Here is a 21,150-nt window from a genome sequence, read left to right on the forward strand (position 1 = left end):
ACATGCACGCATTTGCCACCCACACACAAGCACACGTTTGATCTCATCCATCTTCCCCGTAACATAATTAGAATCAGCAGCTCTAAGATGACTCACACACGGCTCGAGACAGAGACTATACTTGGCTTTGATCGGAGGGTGGGGGTCTCCACTCCACTAAGAAACTGGCAGGCTCGCCCCAAAACAGAACAGATTTAAGGTGTCAAAGAAAATCAGCTCAAAGTAAATTCAATTTCACTACACACAGTGTTCTGAGTACACTGCAATCCTCTCAGTCCATACAGATGTGTCGACATCAAATTCAGAGAGGAGTGGAGCCGGGAGAAAGGCAGGTATTCACGAGAATGAATAAAAGAGATGAGAGGGTGAGGAGACCTGTAGAGGATAACTGAGGGACTGAAGAAGAAGTAAAGAGAAAATGAGGAGATAGTGTGATAAGATGGATAAGGAGTAGAGGTTGATTGAGAAGAGGAACACAGGGAAAGGGGAGAGGAGGTGAAGAAATGTGGGATTTTGCGTGTATGTGTGGGTTTGTGTATGTGGCTCTTTTCACAGGACCGCTTGAGAGAGAGGATTTGTGAGAATATATGTTCATTTATTGATTGTTAACATGTCTGTTCACTCTCTGTTGTCATGAGATAAGGCACAGGAGTGTTTTTTCCTCCTCAACACACTCACTAAATCACACACACACCTGCCCCTCGTGTTTTAAAGTGTAATGATTGATTGCTGAGCAGCAGGTTTGACATTGAGCCCAAAGAACACACGGCGGTAGGTCCTGCCATCTCTGATATCACCGTAATATCTTTGTCTTTGTACATGTATTGCTCCTAGTGTGTGTCTGTGTGTTTGTGTTTCTGCATGCATGTCCATCCCACCAGGTGTGTTTAGAAAGGGAGCTTAGAGGCCAGTGTTCTTGCTGTGCCAATAAACCAACCTACTAAAATATTAACATGTTGGAGAGTGAGGCTATATACGAGTGGGGAGGGGGCACATGAGACCAGCTAATGTAACTGTGGGAGAGTTACACTGACGTCACAGAGTAAAACACGGTGCTTGTGAGAGCTGAACAGAGCTTCTAGTTAGTTTACATATTGTTGAATTGCTGTTTCTCAAGTACAGTGAACACATGGCAGTGTAACAGTGCATGCCTGCCTGTCTCACCTGCTTATCTCATATGCTCCATCAGGCCTCAGAATGGCTCTATGATCCTCTACAACCGTAAAAAGGTGAAGTACAGGAAAGATGGCTACTGCTGGAAGAAGAGGAAAGATGGGAAGACCACCAGAGAGGATCATATGAAGCTGAAAGTCCAGGGAGTAGAGGTAAGAGGCTGCAGAGGAAAAACAAGTCGATGATTGTGTTTGCTGCTGACTATGGTTTCACTGCCAATCTCGTCCTTAACTTACTCCCCTTGACTCCGAGGAGATGCATACGTGTAAAACAAATGAAGACACAAACGCACATGCAGCTGAAGCTTCAGGCCAATTTGTGGCCTGAAAGCGAGTGGTGCCCCTCTTTCTTTCCCTCCCTCCATGCTCCAGTCCCTGTCTCCCCTCCCCTCGCTCTTTCTGAAGGATAAGTAAGAGTGTGTTTGGCCTGAGGCCAGGAATGATGTCAATGCCTCCTTCAGCAGTACAGAGAGGGGTATCGATCCAGTCTCAAGGCAGTGTCTGTGCGTGTGTGTGTGTGAGTGTGTGCGTGTCTGAGTCACATCAGCCAGCTCAGAAATTGATTATTCAGCAGGAATATACCAGGAGGTGAGAGGAGGGAGCATGCATGTGTCAGAAACAGAAAGAATGAGGTGGAGGGGAGAGTGAAGGAGAGATTGCGAGGAGGCACATGTATGTTCACAAGGTGCTCAGAGCTTTTGCATTAAAGGTGAGCAAGAAAGGCAAAAAAGGCATTAAGGCAATAATTGAAACCAAGTATTCCTCTATTATTTTTATTATTTACAACCTCACACACACTCTGAGATCATGCATTTGTGTGCTCTGCAGAGGTGCGCATCTTCCAACAAACATGCAGTGTTTCTCTCCCTGCTATTTGGTCAGTAATTGTTTGTGTCACCTCTTCCCAGGACCCCTCAAGCAAGCAAGTAAGCAGTGTGTAGAGCACGGGATGGGATTGAGGGAATTAGCAAAGCAGCAAGATGAGCAGAGGGAGAGAAGGAGGATGGGGAGAGGCAGGAAGCATGAGAGGAAAACATAACCCTGGATGAAGAGCCTCCTCATATCGAATGGAAATATATGGAAATGCACTCTGCCTTTGGCAAAACACACTTTAGGTAGAGGGTGGGCTACTTCTGAGAAGAGGAAAAATGGTGACAAAATATAAGTGCGTGCAAGAGTGAAAGATTAAAAAAAAACAAAGTGTAAATTACATACTGCCTGATTGCTGAATATTTGTTTGTGGAATTTCAGTCTTTAAAAACAGACACGTCATATATGTGCATGTGCATATGGGATGTGTATGTGTAAGTCTTGATTTTACTGCATTTGAAGAAGTGGCAGTGGTGACCTTGATAGAAGGCTTTTCTGTTATCACTTCATCCCTCATCTGTCAAAACACCACAACGTTGTTTTCATTCAGGCTTGATGTAGAACCTTAACACATTTTGAGTATTGAATACAGTTTTAGCCTTGTACAAAATGCCAAAAACTGTGAAAAAAACTAAAACTAGACTTTTAATTTTTCCGTATTTCTCCCTGCGTTCTTAATATTATTTTTTAAATTACAAGTATTGAACCGTTCCAAGGATTTTGTATTTGTTCAGAAACACGGGTATCAGACTTGCACAAGCACTGAAATATTTCATACTCAGCTCAATATTTCATACCAAATCAAATATTACAGACACCCCAAAGTTGTGCAAATCTGTACATCAATCATTGTTCTCATACGTTTGGTCTTTTTTCAAACATTATTTCACACAGATGTGAGCCTTTTCGACTGGATGGAGTTCATACTAAGCCTACTTTTCTTCATCTTATCCACACTGATTTTACTCTGCTTCCCCTGCGTTATCCTCAACCTCTCTGTCCACTTTAAAATGTGTTGGAGCTGACAACTTTTTGTGAATTCCAACTAGTTTATGCCCTTTACTGCAGAGGCGGTGAATTTCACACTCTCTTTTTGCTGTTATTGTCAACATCGGATTGATGGTATTTTAGAAAAGACATTAGGAAAGAAACACATACAGCATGTTTGCAATTTACTTTCTGCACCACAATCAATACAACCTAAGTGGGTATAACCTAAGTTCTCCTCTCCTGTTCTCTCCTTCACTGTCCTCTCCTCCTCCTCTCCTTTTGAAATTTTTGCCTTGCTTCCTCCCTTTTTCTGTTCTCGTTAACCACTGCAATCTCCTCTCCTCTGCTGTCCTCTCCTTTCCTCTCTCCAGTGTCTGTATGGCTGCTACGTCCACTCCTCCATCATCCCCACCTTCCATCGTAGATGCTATTGGCTGCTGCAGGTAAGCCCACTGCCCTATCCCACCTTGCCTTTCTCACACAATTAAGTTCAAACAAAACAAGACTTTTAATGAAATTATTATGTTGATATAGTGATTTATGTAGAGCATCGTTGCTTTGTCATTTTGGGCTATTTTGCCTTGCGTTCTTGGCCGTTGTGTAACATTCATTTCAGCCATGTTAAGTTTTATTTTACAATCTTCACTAAACAGGATGGCTGGAAATGTTATAGTATATTAGTTTTACACCAAGTTTCACTTGTTAGATTTTTTCAAAACAAATCACTAAGCTAAACCATAAACCAGCTATAAAAATCCTCCTCTTCTAAATTAATGAGGCGGACTCAGACTGCTGAAAAATACTATCACAGGCCTGGGCGGATAATAAAGCTTTTATGTTGTTTGGCTGACTGGAGTGTCCTACCTACATATAGACAGTTGTGGAATATACTAGATATATGGGTCTCATACCATGTAACACCGGGCAGAGCAGTTCAAATATCTCTTTTGAAGAAGTTGACAGTAACTTCCGAAGAACAGTTTGTTATCTAACGCAGACTCTCAGTACTTGCATCAAGTGCTCAGATGCTGCTCTCCATGTGGTCTTTTCAAAGAGAATGCCCCGGAGCTATGAATGCCACACACAACATGCTCTCGCAAATACACACACGCACTTGCACAGGTGTCTCTTGAGTATAAACGCATGTTGCTTTTCATGAAGATGTTGGACTCACTCTGCTGCTCATGTGAGAGACTAAAGAGAGCAGCAGCAGCTGTGTGCATCACACATGCGCACACAGGTCTCCCCCTCTATTGTTCCTCCAAGGAATGGTCATCAGGACCTCATCATCTTCAGATGACGTGTTGCATGATGAATCTTGGAGATGTGTGTATACATCCAAACTGCCTCCCTCTCACTGTTAATTTTTAAATAAAGTATTCAGTACCCACGTAAAACCATTCAAAATGTGGAAATCCACACACTTTTATGTAGTTGTCACCAGAACTTCCTCCCTGATTTGTCACATGAAATTCACAAGGAAATACCAGCCGTCTCTCTAAATTGAAATTTACACCCTTGCCCAATATATATTTTTTTCTCAGCATGCCCAACCAGTTGGAATCCTGAAGTTTGAAATTATATGGGGAAATTTGACTGCTTTATCTGTAACGTGCCATTTTCTGCCCTTTGCGCAGATATCAAAACACATCAGTGAATATGGTCATAAATCAGTCCAAGAAAGCTGTTGCATTGCACAGTGTGGTGCTTTAGCAGCCCACTGTGATATCCTCTTTTGGAGAGAAAAGTGTTCCACCTCAGCAGGTCCACCCCCTAACCTGAGTCTGTCTCCTGAATCTTTCATCACGAGAAGGCTCTCTCTCACACACATGTACACGCACAAACATACACACACACGTGCACACAAACGCACTTGTTGAATCATTCATAGAATAGAAATTCCATAGGTCTCCTGGTTTACTGACAGTATAGTGAGAGCTGCTCCCCTCTGTTTCTCTCATTCTCTCCCTCCATATATCCTCGATCAAACACACAAACACACATGTAGACACTGCAGCGTTAGAGAAAGTGATGAGTGTGCTCCCTCTGTTAAATCTTTTATAGGCAGGTGAAACAATCTTATCTGACACGCTATGTCTGACCTCCTCCCTTTCATCCACTTTCTCTTCTACTTTGCTTCTCCGTTTGTCCTCTCACCAATTCCCTTTGTAAATACATTCTTCCCTTTTGTTCTCTCCACTATATGGTTAAAAAACACACACACACACACACACACACACACACATTATTAAATTAATGAATGGATGCCATGTTAAAATAACGAACTGATTATATGTTTATGTTTTGGTCCTTCTGTTTTAGAACCCAGACATTGTGCTGGTGCACTACCTGAATGTACCAGCAGTGGACGATAGCGGGAAGCCATGTGGTCCTGTCCTCTGCTCCATCAACACAGATAGGAAGGAGTGGGCCAAGTGGAGCAAGGAGGAGCTTATTGGACAGCTCAAACCTATGTGTGAGTTATCTTTACTTGAGCAGTTACATTTCTCCTACTCTCAGGCTCCCATGTTTCAGCCTTCACACTTTTCCTACTCCAGGGAGTCAGTGCAAGGTGGTCGAAAAAGACCCTGTGCATCACAGTTTATCATTATCTTCTACTTTGTACTCTTTCTGCTTTGTGGATGTTACTGTGCAGTTATTCGGATATCCGTGAAGGACATTTCCCAGCATTACACAAGGGTGCTGTTGTTTTAAACCTAAAATCATCCATTAATCTCTAATCTTTATTAACACATGCAGCATAGAGATGTGAGATAATAAACTATGCAGGTTTATGTAACATTTATTTGGTGAATAAATTACATCAAGTACATGACACAAAGAAGTGGGCTGCTTGGGTCACACCCCCACCCACTTCAACCCCAAACAGGTACAGCAGGTATAAAAAAGGAATAGTAGTTACGCCTTTGGTCTATAATATATTATCTGTCTTGTAATAGTGGGATGTCGCTTAGTATCTTTATTTATTAGATATACTTGAGTATAGATTTGTAGCACTTGAACCTGTTCATGAGACATTTCACTTCCACTTTGCAACATTTCACAGCTTAATACCGCACTTTTTTTACTTTGGTATTCATATCTGATGGCTTGAGTAACTGTTCACTTTCAAATCAATAGTTTTTTCCACACAAAGTCAAAATTAAATTGTGATGTTTGGCATTAATTAATTCAGCCAACTGTTTATATGAGTACAGCTGAAACGATTAGTCAATTAGCTGACTGACAGAAAATTAATTGGCAACTATTTTACTAATCATTGAAGTCGTTCATCAAGTAAAAATATTTAATGATTCCAGCTTCACAGATGTTAAGATCTGCCGCTGTTGCTTTTGATTGCTTCAGTCATCCTAATTCATTTTAGATCACTTTTAGATATGGACTATTGGTTTGACAATTGTGAAGATGTCCCTTTGGTGTGTGGACAACTCTGACTAACTGTGTGTAACAAACCGCGAAAAACTTTGTGTATTTTCAGCATTTTCACAAATCCAGAAAATCTGTTGTTTCAGTGGGTTGTTTTAATGGAGAGAAGATTAATCAGAAAATTATTCTTCAAAGAGGATCAAAATTAGCTCCTCCTCAACCAGCAATGAAAGATAAAAAAAATAAATCAACAAAGTCTTCTGGTAAAATACATGAAAATACAGCCATCACATGGAACAATTTTTTGAGCATAAATATTTTTTATTCTTTATTTGTTTTGTTGTTGTTTTTAAGATATAAATATATCTAATCTAACCCAGACATCTCACTAAATGTCAAATCAAATCAACAAGCCAAAAGTAAAACGAAAAAGAAATGCAATTTAAAATGGTGTTTTCATCTGCTGAATAATCATTAAGATAAGATGAATGAAATGGATAAAATATCACATCTAAAAGAAGCGGCAAATTCAAAGATGAAATTGCTCTTTCAAAAAGCCACTCTATCAAGAGACTGTGTTCTACATACATCCTGTTCAGCCAGGCACTCAACAGATATACGTTTCTTGATTTTGATGGTTCCAACAGTCAGCGCCATGCTGCCACCTACAGGCGGACACAAGTTCTAACCATGAAAGGGGGGGAAGTTAGTGAACGAAGACAGAGGAGCCTGAAATATCCTGCATGTATTATTCATAAATCAGAATCACTGAGTGCAATCAAGGACACACACGCTTATGTAATTTCACCCATCTTTTGATGTAGTCTGGAAGGGCAGATAAGGACATTTACCAAAAATGAAGTAGCCTGTTTACTCGAGTACCACTTCATTTTTCACATTCACTCCGCCACATGTGCTAATTCATTCACACAGTTCTCTATTTTTGCTTTTCTTAGTACTTATGGCTTGATCATTTACTTGATTCCTCTGTTGTTGCTGGGAGGAGATGTGCGCATATATTGTCTCTGAAATTAAATCAGCTAAGTTTTGAAAATGTAATTAAAGACAATGTCTTAGAGAAGTGTTAGTGTTAGAAGTCCATTGTTCTGCAAAATAGACACATTGTGCATTTTAAATGTGTGTGTTCAAAGCTTTAATCGCACATGCATCTGTGGCCATTGTACGAGTACTCATTAACTCATTCTGGTGCAGATTGAAAACACTAGAGGGTGCTATTAAATGCTGTCAACTGTATGTGAGAGAATACAATGATACTAGTAAAATTAACCTGGGAAAAAATGAAAGGGCCAAAAATTGACAGTGCATTGACTTAAATGCTGCTTTCCTTGTTTTGATGTCTCTTCCGTCAGGTGCTGGAAGCAGCCTGCATCAGAAATGTTCCAGTGTCAAGCAGCGCATCATCTCATCCAAGCAGGAGTCAGGAGCAGCAGCAGGAGGGGGAACAACAGTAGGTACCAGCATAGCAACGGGCCAGAGAGCTGAGGAAGCAGATGGTACAGAGGTCCAGAACAGTGATGTGTCAGAAGGCCAGACAGAGCCCGGTCCTGGCGGGGGCAGGAGCAGAGCAGGCGGAGGGGAGAGGAGGAATGGCAGGATAACCAAACCTTCCTTACTCCCACAGAGCAGCATGGAGGTATCTTCCTCTACCTCAACTAACCAGGTGGAGGTGCCTGACACCACCCAGAGCTCCCCATTGTCAATTACCAGCGACATGGCTGACAGCCCTGCTATTGCCATTGGAGCGGGCTTATCACAGAGCACCGCTGTGTTTATGTCTGAGGTCACCACACTGACAGGGGATTCAGTCTACTCTGCTGGCCACACCCACCTGCTGGCATCTACCCATGAGAGTACCACCACTGGTATTTTGTTAGCTGTTGCCCCTGACAACCAGAGGTTTGCATCCTTTCCTGGAGGGGTAGGCTTAGGAGAGGGGGGAGAGTTGGTTCTGTCCAGCTCTCTGGACTCTGGTGGAGGGGTCAGTCTTCCGGAAACCACCATGACTTTTGACCCTGATTGCTTCCTCAACAACCCCAAGCAGGGCCAGACATATGGAGGAGGTGGAGGGAAGACTGAGGGCTGCAATGGTGATGATGGAGGGCTCCATTGTTCTTCCAATGGCTTTGTATACAACCCAGCCCTCGTCAACAACATCAAGACAGAAGCTACAACGCTGGAACAGCCCCTGGCCAACCAGAGTAGCTATGTCGGAGAGGGAACTGGCCTAAGCCCCAGTACCACGCTGGAACAGATGGACTTCAGTGCTGTCATGTCATCAGCCTGTGTCCCAAGTCTGACCCAGGCCGCACACCACCCTTCCTCGAGCCTCTTCCTCCAGGCCTCCCCTCACACAAGCCAGGCCTCACAGCTGCAGACCAATGGTACTAAGGCAACCCAGGAATCTGGAGAGTCCCAGGCTTATATGGGCCTGTCCCCGGTGTCAACAGACTCTCCAGTCACCAATGGAGACCCACATACACACCTCCACCAAGCCAGCACAGACCAACAGGCCATGTGTGCAGGGAATGGGCAAGCAGCAACAGTGGGCACTTTCCCCTTGACAACACAGGATACTTCTGTCGACCAGCCAGGAAGCAGGGGGCGTCAAGAGGTTGGAGCCTTAGACAAACCCACTAAGAACGGAGGAGAGTTACTACTCAAGGCTGGGGATCCTCATGAGGCCTATACAAGTGTTGAAACCAAACATTACCTCCAGCCCACAGATGACACTGGAGGTGGAGAGGAGGGTGGAGGAGGAGGAGGCGGGGAAAATGAAATACTGTGTAATGGTGTAAGCTTGTCAGGGGCCAACAGTTCAGTGGTAGCCAGTCCTCAGTCAATAGCTACCGGGCCGAACATTGAGGGGGCACTGTACAGCTCTCCACTTCCTCAGCAAGGTGGAGGGGTGTCAGCTACAACAGCTGGGGCAGGAGCAGCTATCAGTCTGGAAGGATTTGAGGCTTCTTTTGGAAGCCAATTCTCTGATCTCATCAATGATTTCATCTCAGTTGAGGGGTCTGGGGGTGGGGTGGGGGCAGCGGTCTCTGGGGTTCTGATGCCCCAGGAGGGGGCTGCAGGAGAGGAGCAGGGCACAGGATCCGGCCACCTGCAGGGCTCTGAGGTGGAGCAAGGAGCTCTGGGACTGCTGCAGGAGACTGGGAGGCTGTTTGGTGTGACAGACTACTCCCCAGAGTGGTCTTATCCAGAGGTTAGTAAACCCAACTGGTTATCATTAGTCATTCATCATTGTTCCCTTCAGTGAAATTAATCCTCACACCTCATGATTGATGGTAGCTTGTACTGACGTTAACCGCTCAAATCACACTCAGCACAGCTTGGTTACAGTATGTGGTCATTACTGAGGCCAAATATTTCAGACTCAGCTGATTGGGTTTTAATGAAATTTCTCTGATTCCCCTGGGTGGCCTCATTAATTTACCCTTGTACCACTTCTAATGGCTCAGGCAGCAGTTCTGTCATTGAATTATGATGAAACATGAGGGAAAAATTGTTTTTTACAACTATCAGTAAAAAAAAAAAGTATCTTATAGTAGTTATGTTATCTAAAGTCATCTTGTATTTTCCAGCAGCTTTCTGCCAGAATTATGAGTATTACATTCTTTTTTTTTTCAAACTGAAACTTGGAAAGAAAAAAAAAAATCTCTCTAAGCTGAAGAAGACATAATCATCTTAAAAGATAAAATAAACATCAATCTTGGGAGTCTTTTAGATATTATCATATATTTTGCTACAGTGGAGCAAACTTATGTCAGTGTGATTCTGAGAATTTAAATGTTTTTAATCTGTAGGAATGTAAGGAGCAACACAGCCTCCATGGTTAGCTTGGTGCCCTTGCAGACTCACAAATTTGTCATCTTTGTAATTAACGCAGGTTGCATGTTTGGACACAGATGAAATTAGAAAAGAAACACATTTTCAAGACATTCTGTGTGAAAACACACATATTTGCATGTAAGCGTATTGACTCGTTTACAGACTTAAAGCTAATTTGAATCTTGTTGAATGAATTTAACTCATTGTTAGACTTTTTTCCTTTCCTTGGCAGCTATTGTTAGCTATTAGACCAAGACCTTTTTTTTTTGTTTACCGCAGGGTGGAGTGAAGGTGCTTATTACAGGTCCATGGTTGGAGTCGAGCAGTGAGTACAGCTGTCTCTTTGACCACATCAGTGTCCCTGCTGCCCTTATCCAGCCTGGAGTGCTGCGCTGCTACTGCCCAGGTAAAACATCTGTGTACAAACATCGTCCCTCACAACACACAGAGTCAAATAATTGAAACCTTATCTCTACCATCACTGCCTACATTCAGTAATTTCTACGTAAAATTTCTGTTCTAAAAAGAGGAACTATTACCACTACATCTGCGCCCCATTATCGAAAGATGCAGATCCTTTTATATGGGACAATAAGAAGAATAACAAAAAGAACATTGTGAGAAGGGACACTATTCACTAGGAACGCAATGCACTCAGCTCAACTTAGAATATATTTAAAGATGCCATAATAGGGATAGCAAGGGGAAAATGAGTCATATTCTGCTCTGGGGGAATCTGCAAGACAGCTCCAGATATTGGCAGTATATTGTTTCGGAAATATAATTTTCTGAATGTTCTTTGACTTCTATCTTCAAGAGATTAATGTCCCACATGCATCTGCTCATTACACAGAGCCTGTCATGTATTTGTCTCCTGATATCTTTTTGTCTTTTTTCAGCCCACGACACAGGACTGGTGATGCTGCAGGTGGCCATGGGTGGTGAAGTCATCTCTTCTTCTGTGGTGTTTGAGTATAAGGCACGCGACCTTCCTGCCCTGCCGTCTTCTCAGCATGACTGGCTGTCCCTGGATGGTGAGAGCGATTATTTGTATATTGACCAAATAATAGTGTTTGTTAACAGTCATCATGAGCCTCTTTAACACATGCACTCCTCTCCAGTCATCTGAACGGGTCAGCTTAATGTTACCAACCTTTATCATCACTTAACACTTATCCATTAAAGTTGCAAAGGCGATCTTAGGTCAGCCTTGTTATTTTCAACAATGCACAAGTCTGAACTGCATGCATTCACGTTAATGGACAGGCAAGCATGTGCAATGTTGATCCTAATTTAGCATATGAGTTGCTTTTTAGAGGAATCCAACAGATTGTGTCATTAAAACGGTTTTAGGATGGTTTCTTTGGGCTGTTGCTCGGATGTTTTCAGGACCACATATTCCTTGGTACAGTGCCCAGTCGTTTATTTTGCAAAGATAGAGCCAAAAAAAAAAAAAACAGGAGATAAAAAACATAAAATAAAATAACTGAAATACCGTCTGAGATTTTGGTTTAATTTGCATAGATCTGCTGCTTCTTCTCTCTGTTTGACATACATGCGCGGACTGTGTGGAGGCCACAATTAGTCATTTTTTTCTAGAATTAACAGCAACAATACTTTTCTATGTTTGTGCAATAAAATTTTTGAACTGGTAAGAGTCTTGTATGAAACCACATGTTCAATTCACTTTAAACATATAGCAAAATTATGTTTCCAACTGCTTCTAAACCCTGCTGGTATGTTTTATAAAACCACAGCACCACTTGATGGGCAAAGATGAAATGACATAACAACATAACATGCTGGAGTAAAGAAATTTCGACATCATGCATTAAACCCTATGTACAAGGCCCTCTCACATGATAGACAAAAATATATAGAATAGTGTACATGCGCTTCATTACTGTCATGGGTGTATGTGATTGAATGACTGAAGCAGTGAGGATAAACCATAAACAAGCTAACATTTGAACATAAGAGTGTGAACCCTAAAATCATCAGACAAAATTTCTTTCTTCACTGAAAATCTAACAGAAGCTGTTGCTGTGTTCTGATTTGCTCTGTTTTTATATTCTCATGTCATGTTGATAGATGACTTCAGTCACAGATACTGGCCAGTGTCAAGTCATGACCACCGATTGTGTGTTCTTTTGTTCTGGAAACCCTTTTTATTTTTCCTATTGTCACCTTCTGGCTTTCTTTGCACACATTCTGTAAGGATGTTGTGCTTTCGAAGTGAGCACATGCCAGTATTGCTCATCTTTATAGCTGACATTGACAGAAACCGTATTCCTTTTTTTCTCTTTTTTAGACATGTTTAGAACACACACTATACTTACGTAACAAGGATTTTATTCTGGGTATTTGAAACATTATTTGTATGAGAATTAAAGAGGTTCTTGTACAGGGATCAAACACACCAAAAGAAAAAAGGACGTAAGATGTTTGATTGAAAATTCTTTTGGTCGACACTGTGGGACTATTTGCAAATGTTTGACAGTCTCCACAAGTCAGCTTTTGTGTGTAAATACATTTCTCCTGATGAACCGCAGCCTGGAAGCGCATGGGTCTCATTGGTAAGGCATGTCCTAGGTTACCCTGTGTTCGCCCCCGTCTATGTGTTGCGCAATGCGGCAATGCGGCGCTCAGTCACAGCAGGCTGGCTGTTAGCTGGAATGAAGGGCAAGGACGTGAAGGCACAATCCCGCTCCATTTGACATTCAAAATGTTGGGTACCAATTGCAGTGTGCTATGCGACCTCGTAGACTATATATAGGCTGTGTGTCGTTGACTTTAGGCGAAGATTGCGAGACTTGACTATTATGCGCTCTGCCTCTTTCCCCTCAAGTCCTTTGTTTGGCCTTAAATGTGGGAGCCAAAGCTCTCTATTGGGGAAAAATAGTCATACATATTTTTTATACACCCCCAGTACACAAAACTGCAAAAATGCCCTTGTCCCATTTTTAGCTTGTGTGTGCCGTCTGTTATGCCGATGACGACCGAGCCTCCTGCAGCTCGAAGTGTGGCGGGCGGATTTGAAGCGCTGCTCCCCCTCATACACACAACGTGGAGAGATGCTGCTCTCTGTCTCCCCCTCCCTCTCTTATTTGTGTTTTGCACGGTCGGAGTAGCGATCTTTGCGTCGCACACCTCAAACTACCGGAGGTTGAGCAGAAGCGGGAACGAGAACAAAGAGAGCAGCAGACAGACAGATAGAGAGACGTGCTGCTTTGGGTTCGTAGCCTATTTGCTTTTAAACTGATGTTAACTTCTAAACGCGCTCATTTATTCGAGTACAGGTGTGTGCTGTTAGCAGCTGCGTTAAGTTTCCTTTCTTGATCACATTGTTGATGTACATACATGTAGCTTGCGGCTGGATAAATTAATGGCTGTGGAGACTTAACTACTTTTGCATTCTAAGTTTTTGTCAAAATATTTGGCAGTACATGTGGTGGGCTGATAGTTTATTTCAGACAAAGAGATGGAAATGCCACAAGTCATCACGCTGGATGACTGAACCGAATTACACAGGGGAGCCTGTTTTGGTGCAGACGTGGTCGTTAAAAGCTTGTTGACCTGTTCAGTTTCAGCACCACGACCAGTGGACAGTTCCACTTAGCCCTCTCACAACAAAAGGGATAAACGGCTCCTGTAGGGGCCCACATAATAACAACGGTGTGGGGCTGCATGGTTACATCCAGTAGCCTTCACTCTGTGTTGTGCACTTTTCCATTTTTAAGACGTTTGTGTGCACCACTGGAAGTTTCTATTGTGACCTTTTATACACATGTTTTTCATTCATATTCAGTTGAATATATGAAGAACTTCTGGTCACCATTCAGCAACTGATAATAATAATAACAATGATTAGTTTATTGATTCATTGAGACATTACTTTTAGGCCTTTATGTCCACCAGCTGTGAGCTTTTTTTTCTTACTGTTTCAAACAACCTCATTTCTTTTTCTTTTTGGTAGAACTTAAATGCATCAATATAAAGACGGTAAATGCAAGTTTTCATTTTTTTTTCTCCTTTTTGTTAGCAATTCTTGGAAATCCACTGGCATTTAGTACGTCTGAACTTTGAACTTCTATTGAACAGTCACGGGTACCATGGAATTCATATTCAGCGCCTTCGCTGATCAACTTTATTGTGTTTAGAATTTATAACAAATGTATAATTTGATGCCAGCAAAACATTGGGGGGAAAAAGGTTGGGAGACAAGCGTTGTGTTACATCACCCTTCCTTTTAATTACATCTTTTATTCTTTTGGGAACTGAGGATAGTAACTGTTGCAATTTTGCAAAAGGAATCCGTGTCCACTCCTTTGTGATAATTCAATTTGGAACCAAATCAACCTTCATATCTGGATATTTTCCATACAAATGAGCACTGCAATTCTATCTTCCTTTGCCAATACGTAACTTCTCTGCCAAGTTTCATGAAAATCAGCATGGTAGTTTTTATGATCCTGCAGACAGTCAGACAGGCAGACCTACTGAGGACTCTTAGCACCGGTTACAAACCACAAAGATAAAAGTGAACAAAATCCCATCATCTGTAGTTTCACCATAAGTGCTGTTAAAATGTATTTGCTACTATGAGATCAGAAAACGTATCTTTCTTTATCGTGCGAGTGTATGTATGTTTACTCATCTCTATTTGTATGACAGTGTGTCACATTTTGATTTAAAGAAGAGGTGTTTTCCTGTGATCTGCAACAGAAAATGTTGGAGTATTTTGCTGTGAAGTCAGCTGAGATGTATTAGGTCAAAGTAAAAAGGGAGGAACCTGAGCCCTTGTGCAAATCTACATGGCTCCACCCTCTCTGTTGAGTCTCTGTGCTGCAGACAGCGGAAATAAAAAAAAAATGGAAATGAAAGGAAAACAGAAAATTGAGTAAGATAGCAGCAGGTGGGATGACATAATGTGCACTGCAGCAAAACTGCAGCAGCATTAAAACAAGGGGTCAAAATGACACGCACCCAGGCTATAAAGATAAAACTACTTTTGTTTTTAAATGTTAACTCACTCACATGCAAACTTTTTCTATGCTTATTAACTTCACCTGATCACTCAGGGGATTTATTGATTTTCAGCTCTGATTTGTTGTCCCCCCCCTCCATTGAGCCCATCTATCTAAGCTTCTCTTAATTTGATATCCTGAAGCATAATGCCATATATATTTAAAACATCCAGTGGAAATAAATGTAATACCTTTCACCTACATTTCTGTAGATACCCAGTTCAGGATGTCCATCTTAGAGCGTTTGGAGCAGATGGAGCAGAGGATGGCTGAAATAACCAATCAGAACCCCAGCTCAGAAGCCATGGCAACCAAGGGCGGAGGAGTGGAAGGAGGAGGAGCCACTGATCAGGAGACTCAAGTAAGGCAGAGATTCTGTTTGGGGGGAATTTTCCCATTACAGCTATGATAAAGTGTATGAGACTAACAACACAGTCAAACAAATAAAACAAAAAGAAGTTTATTAAAGAAGTCTTGAAAACAGAGTTTGATTCCTTGGGACTGAAGTTGAAGATTTCCCTTCACTCCACAACCACAAAAAAACAATTTCCGAGCCTTTAAATCATCTTTAGGGGAATATTGTTTAACAACAACCTGTATAATATGATGGAGTCTTGTGCGAAACAATCTGTTATACACTGAATGATATATAACTTATCCTTAAACGTACATTGTAAAAACAGCTAGTTTTAAAATGTCACGGTCTAAAGATAACATGTACTGGCTTGTTTTATATTGAAAAAAAGTTGTAAGATTTCCCATGTTCTGTGATAATGTTGAGAACTAGACTTTTCTTTGGGGCTTAAACATTTGGGGCAATCAGAAACAAAAAGATTAATTCCTGGAAAGGAGATTTCCTGAGATTTGCATTGTTTGTCTTATCTTTTTTTTTACAATCCTCTAGATCTCTCCTGATCAAGGTACATTCGAGGGCCGCGTGGTGGTGGTGTGTGAAAAGATGATGTCTCAGCCGTGTTGGGCTTCTTCCAATCAACTCGTCCATAGTAAGAACTCAAGAGGAATGACTTTGTTGCATCTGGCTGCAGCTCAGGGCTATGCAGGGCTCATCCAGACACTCATTCGCTGGCGGTGAGTCACACAGAATTACAACATGCCATTATGAGAGCACAAACCAAACCAGTCATTTTCACATTTGTTGTCTTGCTCTGCAGCACGAAGCATGCTGACAGCATTGACCTCGAGCTGGAAGTGGATCCTCTCAACGTCGACCACTTCTCCTGTACCCCGTTGGTAAGTAATCAATACATAAGCGTAGATGTGTGTTTCCATCTAATCCTGTGTGTGTGACATTTGTAGTCTTTTATCCTCTCCAGATGTGGGCATGTGCTCTGGGCCATACTGAGGCAGCGCTGGTGCTTTACCAGTGGGACCCACGAGCTCTAGCAATTCCTGATTCGCTGGGACGACTGCCGCTGAACATAGCCCGATCCCGGGGCCACACTCGATTGGCGGAGCTCTTGGAGCAGCTGCAACAGAGTCCTCAAATTCAGGGCCAGCCTGCGGATACTTGGATCGACAGGTGGAGGGGAGCATCACAGACAAGTGGAATAAGCAAAAGCTCCAGCCCTAATCCAAACTCAGGTGGAAAAACATGATATCTTACACCAAAAGGGAATGTTTAGTTACATATTAAAGGGCTAGCTCATACAAAATCCAAAAACGAGTCTCTCATTCACCCTCAGTGGTGGTAACAAAACTGCTGGTTGTAATTTTTCTTTAATAGGTTTGGATTTATTATCTATTTTTGTAACACCAAACTATAACATTGTAGTGTATGTATTCTCATTGTGGTGCTCAGTGCTGTGCCAGGTTGACAAAATCTACCTTCTAGCATATACTACCGATCGTCTTAACTGATGTTAGAAAATGACGATGTGATTATACAGTCAGATGTATTATTGCTCTGGAGTCATAAGTACCGATTAACTCGAATTTTTTCCAGAACAAGAAAATATAGGGCACATAGCCCCTGTTAAACCAAACAAACAAATATGTTGACTGATTGTGTTGGCTTCAGACAGTTTTACTAAGCTATGTTTACTGTTTGCTGTTTTCAGTTACAAACAGTGTTTAAATAACAGATGTAAACGGTATTAAGCTCAGCGTATAACACTGGGCAAGATAGCAAATAAGTGGATTTCCCAAATGGTGCACTTTTAATTTGAGAATTCAGTTCAGAAAAGTATCAGTAACCAGTAACATGGGATCATTTGTGAACTGGAAAACTGTAACAACTAACTGGTACATCTAGCTATAAGTGTATGTATATTGTATTTAGTTTGTAAATTTTGTGTGGTAAGCCATTGTGAGACTTCTTCATTTTAATCAACTTTGCTTCCTCAGAGCTCAGGAGAACCAGAGCAGAGAGCCAACCAGACAACCAGAACCAGAACCAGAGCTGGAGCCAAACTGGACACAGACCCTCACAGGGAACCCAAGGAGAGCAAGGAGGTCCACCCCCAACGAAGAGACTCAAACCCAGCCCCGAGAGCCAGCAACAGCTTGTTAACTCAACCCCTGGCACCAACCCTGTCAACTCCCACCTCAACTCTTCTCTGAGTCCTAATCTTCAACGTTACCCCCTCGCTGAGACCTTACAAACTCGACCCTCTAACCTCAGCTGTCAGAATGCACCTCTCTCCAGCCCCGGCCGGCCTCAGTTTGCCAGTGCCCCATTCTCCCACCTGCAGGCCAGGATTGGGGGTTCCGGAGGGGGCACCAGGTGGAGTCTGAGACAGACTCTCGGGCAACGTAGCCTAGCCAGGAGGATCCTTGGAAAAGAACGACTGGCCATTCACCTGCGCCAGAGAGTGCTGTCTGACAGGGGCGAGGAGACAGAGCTGCTGACCTATCAGGATAACGCAGATGACCTGCAGGTACGGAGAGCAGTTTTGATCTTGTTCTTTCCTGGCGCTATATTTCATGTGAACTGAATTTGTTTGAGGGTAAATCTGCACATTTTTAGTGCATACAGTTAACTACAATCAGCAAGGATATGAACAGATGCCAGATTTAAAGGTAGTTCTTTTAGTTTTAACGGAGTGGATGTGAAACATTTAAGGAACTACTCCTTTACATATTTTGCAGGTGGACATTACTATGCTAGCAGATCACATCATGGACGCTTCAACTGGTAGGCTAAAGCAGACCATGGACACTGAAACAGATTCTGGGAAGGTCGGGATCAGCAGTGACGTAAGGTTACTATCTGGTTACCTCGAGGAGGTGGAGAGGTGAGTAAAAGAATGTAAAGGTCACTCCAGCACCTTACAAACTAACTTAACAAAATACCCAAATTGATTTTTGACTCAAATACTTTTGCTTTGCTTTCTCCTTTTCTTCAGATTTCTAAAGTCCAAGCCCCAGACTCCTAGCCCCAAACCAAAATCACTCTCAGGGCTGGAGGATCAGCAGAGTCCTCATACTAATCAAGTCCCATCCTCCTCCTTTGAGTGGAACTCCTTCCTCTGTGCAGCTATAAAAGAGGAGAGGTTGAAAACAAACTCCTCCTGTCTAACCATGACTGAGGCTGAGCAAAGAGAGTTGTATGAAACCATCAGGCATGCTCTGCATTCTCTCAGAAAACACAAGGCAAGTAGGAAAAAAAAGTATGTTTGCAATGGTATGCATAGTGTCATAGTGTCATAATGATTCACCTGAATCCAGCAACGACCCATTTATATTTCCCTGTTGCTCTCCTGCATAATGCACACTTAGGTCAAACGACTCCCTATGCCTATATTTTATGTGTGAGTAATTCAGACAAACTCCTGCTGTCATTCTTTCCAGGGTCCCATTCAGGAACAACGCGAAATTGCAACAGTGATTCAACGCTGCTATAAAAGATACAAGCAGGTAAGATCAACAGCCAGAATGACCCTATGATGTGTTTTGTGTTTTGGTTTGATTCACCATTTCTTTTAAGTTAGTTTTTTCATGTACCATATTTGAATATTTTCTATGCTTTTAAAGGAAACACATTTGGTTCACTAGTGTTGTACATTCAAACTAAGCTTTAGGTTAAAGAGATAGTTCGCCTCTTTTGACATGAAGCTTTATGACATCCCATACTAGTAATATTATTTCTGAACATTTTCTTACCCCCTGCTGCGTACTGTGAGCTGAGTTCCAGCCTCGTTTTGGCGTTGATGAAGGTAGTCCGGCTAGTTGGCTGGGGCCACAAAAATAAAGCGTTTTGCTTCTCAAAACAATATGTGTTCAAAAGAGTAATACATTTGCATCACAAAATCGTTGTGTAGGAAAAAGTCAGACCTCACAATCGCTTGGCGCTATTTTCTCTCCCTTGTATCACTCCGTGATTGCCACCTGCCGATAGCCGATAGCCGCCTGTTACGGTGTTTACTGCTCGGAAGCAGGGGACTGCTTGGTCTGCACTTCGGTTTACACAGCTCGTAGTGATACAAAGGTAGAGAGAAAATAGCGCCATGTGATTGTGAGGTCTGACTTTTTCTGGATGAATGATTTTGTGATGCAAGTGTATTACTCTTTTGAACACATATTGTTTTGAGAAGCAAAACGCTTTATTTTTGTGGCCCCAGCCAACTAGCCGGACTACCTTCATCAACGCCAAAACGAGGCTGGAACTCGGCTCACAAGACGCAGCGGGAGTAAGAAAATGTTTATAAATTATATTGCTAATATGGGATGTCATAAAGCTTCATGTCAAAAGAGACGAACTATCCCTTTAAGGTTGTATGGTCGGAGTTACGTACTGATAGTACTATACATAAATGATTAAGCTTAACATTCTTTTTACTCATTTCACATAGAATTTATAGGAATATTGTTAAGGTCATCTCAAAAGGTCATATAATTGCAGTGGTATTGGAAATATCTTGTTTGTATCTGTAGTATTGATTTGGAAATAAGATTATGGTAACTGCATTTTAAGGATGTATAAACATGTATATCTTTAGCAGAAAAATATTTTACAATGCTGTTGTCTCCTCTCTTAGTATGCACTTTATAAGAGGATGACCTTAGCAGCCATCCTGATCCAGAGTCGATTCCGAAGTTTTCACGAACAAAGGAAGTTCCAGCAGAGTCGTAGAGCAGCAGTCCTCATCCAGCAATACTACCGCTCCTACAGGCACTCCCTCAGGTACTTCACTTACATCAGAACACAGACCCAGGGATTATGTATGTCATTTAAATATCTTATAAAGACATCTTTGCTTACAGCAGCCTCCTAACTAAAAAACAGAACCAGGCTGCTCGCAAGATCCTGAGGTTCCTGCTCCGCTGCCGCCACAGGTGAGGTATAAAACTCCAACACACCCTCAAACTCATCTACACACACAACCAAGGGCATACTCTTATGCACATGACACACAAACTTATAGCCCACTATCACACACTTACTTACACACACTACAGTGGTGCTAATAGTTGGTGTTGTTTTGCTGTTCCTGTGAAGCCCCTTGATGGACCATAGGCCTCTAAAACAGGTGAGCCCTCTCTTGCTCCCTCTCTCCCGGAGGCTGGTGCCTGTTTGCATGTCAGCTGAGGGAGGGGGAGAGGAGATCCTGGATTATCACCCTTGCCTCCCGCTCGCTCTTTTCTTCGCTCCCTTTCTCTCTTTGTCTCCCTCTGAGGACTGCCGAATGATATAAGTGCATGACTGACAGACAAAGAAGCATTTCTAGCTTAAGGATTTCTTAGGGGCATGTTCTGATTGTTTTCACTAAGGGAGTTTGGGTGTTGCTTGGCCTGCCATTCTTCTTTTGTATGCCTTGATGGGTGGGGAAGATAACAGGATGGTGTGTGTGTGTGTGTGTGTGTGTGTGTGTGTGTGTGTGTGTGTGTGT

At 42.3% G+C, this 21,150-nt stretch overlaps 1 protein-coding gene across 5 annotated transcripts in view; it reads left to right on the top strand.

Moving 5' to 3' along the window:
- Window positions 1-21,150, top strand: part of LOC142376905 (calmodulin-binding transcription activator 1-like) — a 52,371-nt gene that overhangs the window by 26,101 nt on the left and 5,120 nt on the right. For 2 of the 5 annotated variants that reach the window (XM_075460583.1, XM_075460587.1), the window contains exons 5-20: window positions 1,190-1,325; window positions 3,404-3,475; window positions 5,355-5,508; window positions 7,790-9,648; window positions 10,554-10,680; window positions 11,174-11,308; window positions 15,514-15,662; window positions 16,206-16,390; window positions 16,474-16,552; window positions 16,636-16,903; window positions 17,666-18,198; window positions 18,410-18,555; window positions 18,667-18,913; window positions 19,112-19,177; window positions 20,299-20,444; window positions 20,525-20,596. In XM_075460583.1, the coding sequence (XP_075316698.1) occupies window positions 1,190-1,325; window positions 3,404-3,475; window positions 5,355-5,508; window positions 7,790-9,648; window positions 10,554-10,680; window positions 11,174-11,308; window positions 15,514-15,662; window positions 16,206-16,390; window positions 16,474-16,552; window positions 16,636-16,903; window positions 17,666-18,198; window positions 18,410-18,555; window positions 18,667-18,913; window positions 19,112-19,177; window positions 20,299-20,444; window positions 20,525-20,596 (4,374 nt within the window). Of the gene's footprint in view, window positions 1-1,189; window positions 1,326-3,403; window positions 3,476-5,354; window positions 5,509-7,789; window positions 9,649-10,553; window positions 10,681-11,173; window positions 11,309-15,513; window positions 15,663-16,205; window positions 16,391-16,473; window positions 16,553-16,635; window positions 16,904-17,665; window positions 18,199-18,409; window positions 18,556-18,666; window positions 18,914-19,111; window positions 19,178-20,298; window positions 20,445-20,524; window positions 20,597-20,759; window positions 20,791-21,150 lie in introns of all 5 variants that reach the window. The other 3 variants (XM_075460585.1, XM_075460586.1, XM_075460584.1) reach the window with 3 other exon arrangements.

Source organism: Odontesthes bonariensis, chromosome 3, assembly GCF_027942865.1.
Source record: "Odontesthes bonariensis isolate fOdoBon6 chromosome 3, fOdoBon6.hap1, whole genome shotgun sequence".
Taxonomy (NCBI): domain Eukaryota; kingdom Metazoa; phylum Chordata; class Actinopteri; order Atheriniformes; family Atherinopsidae; genus Odontesthes; species Odontesthes bonariensis.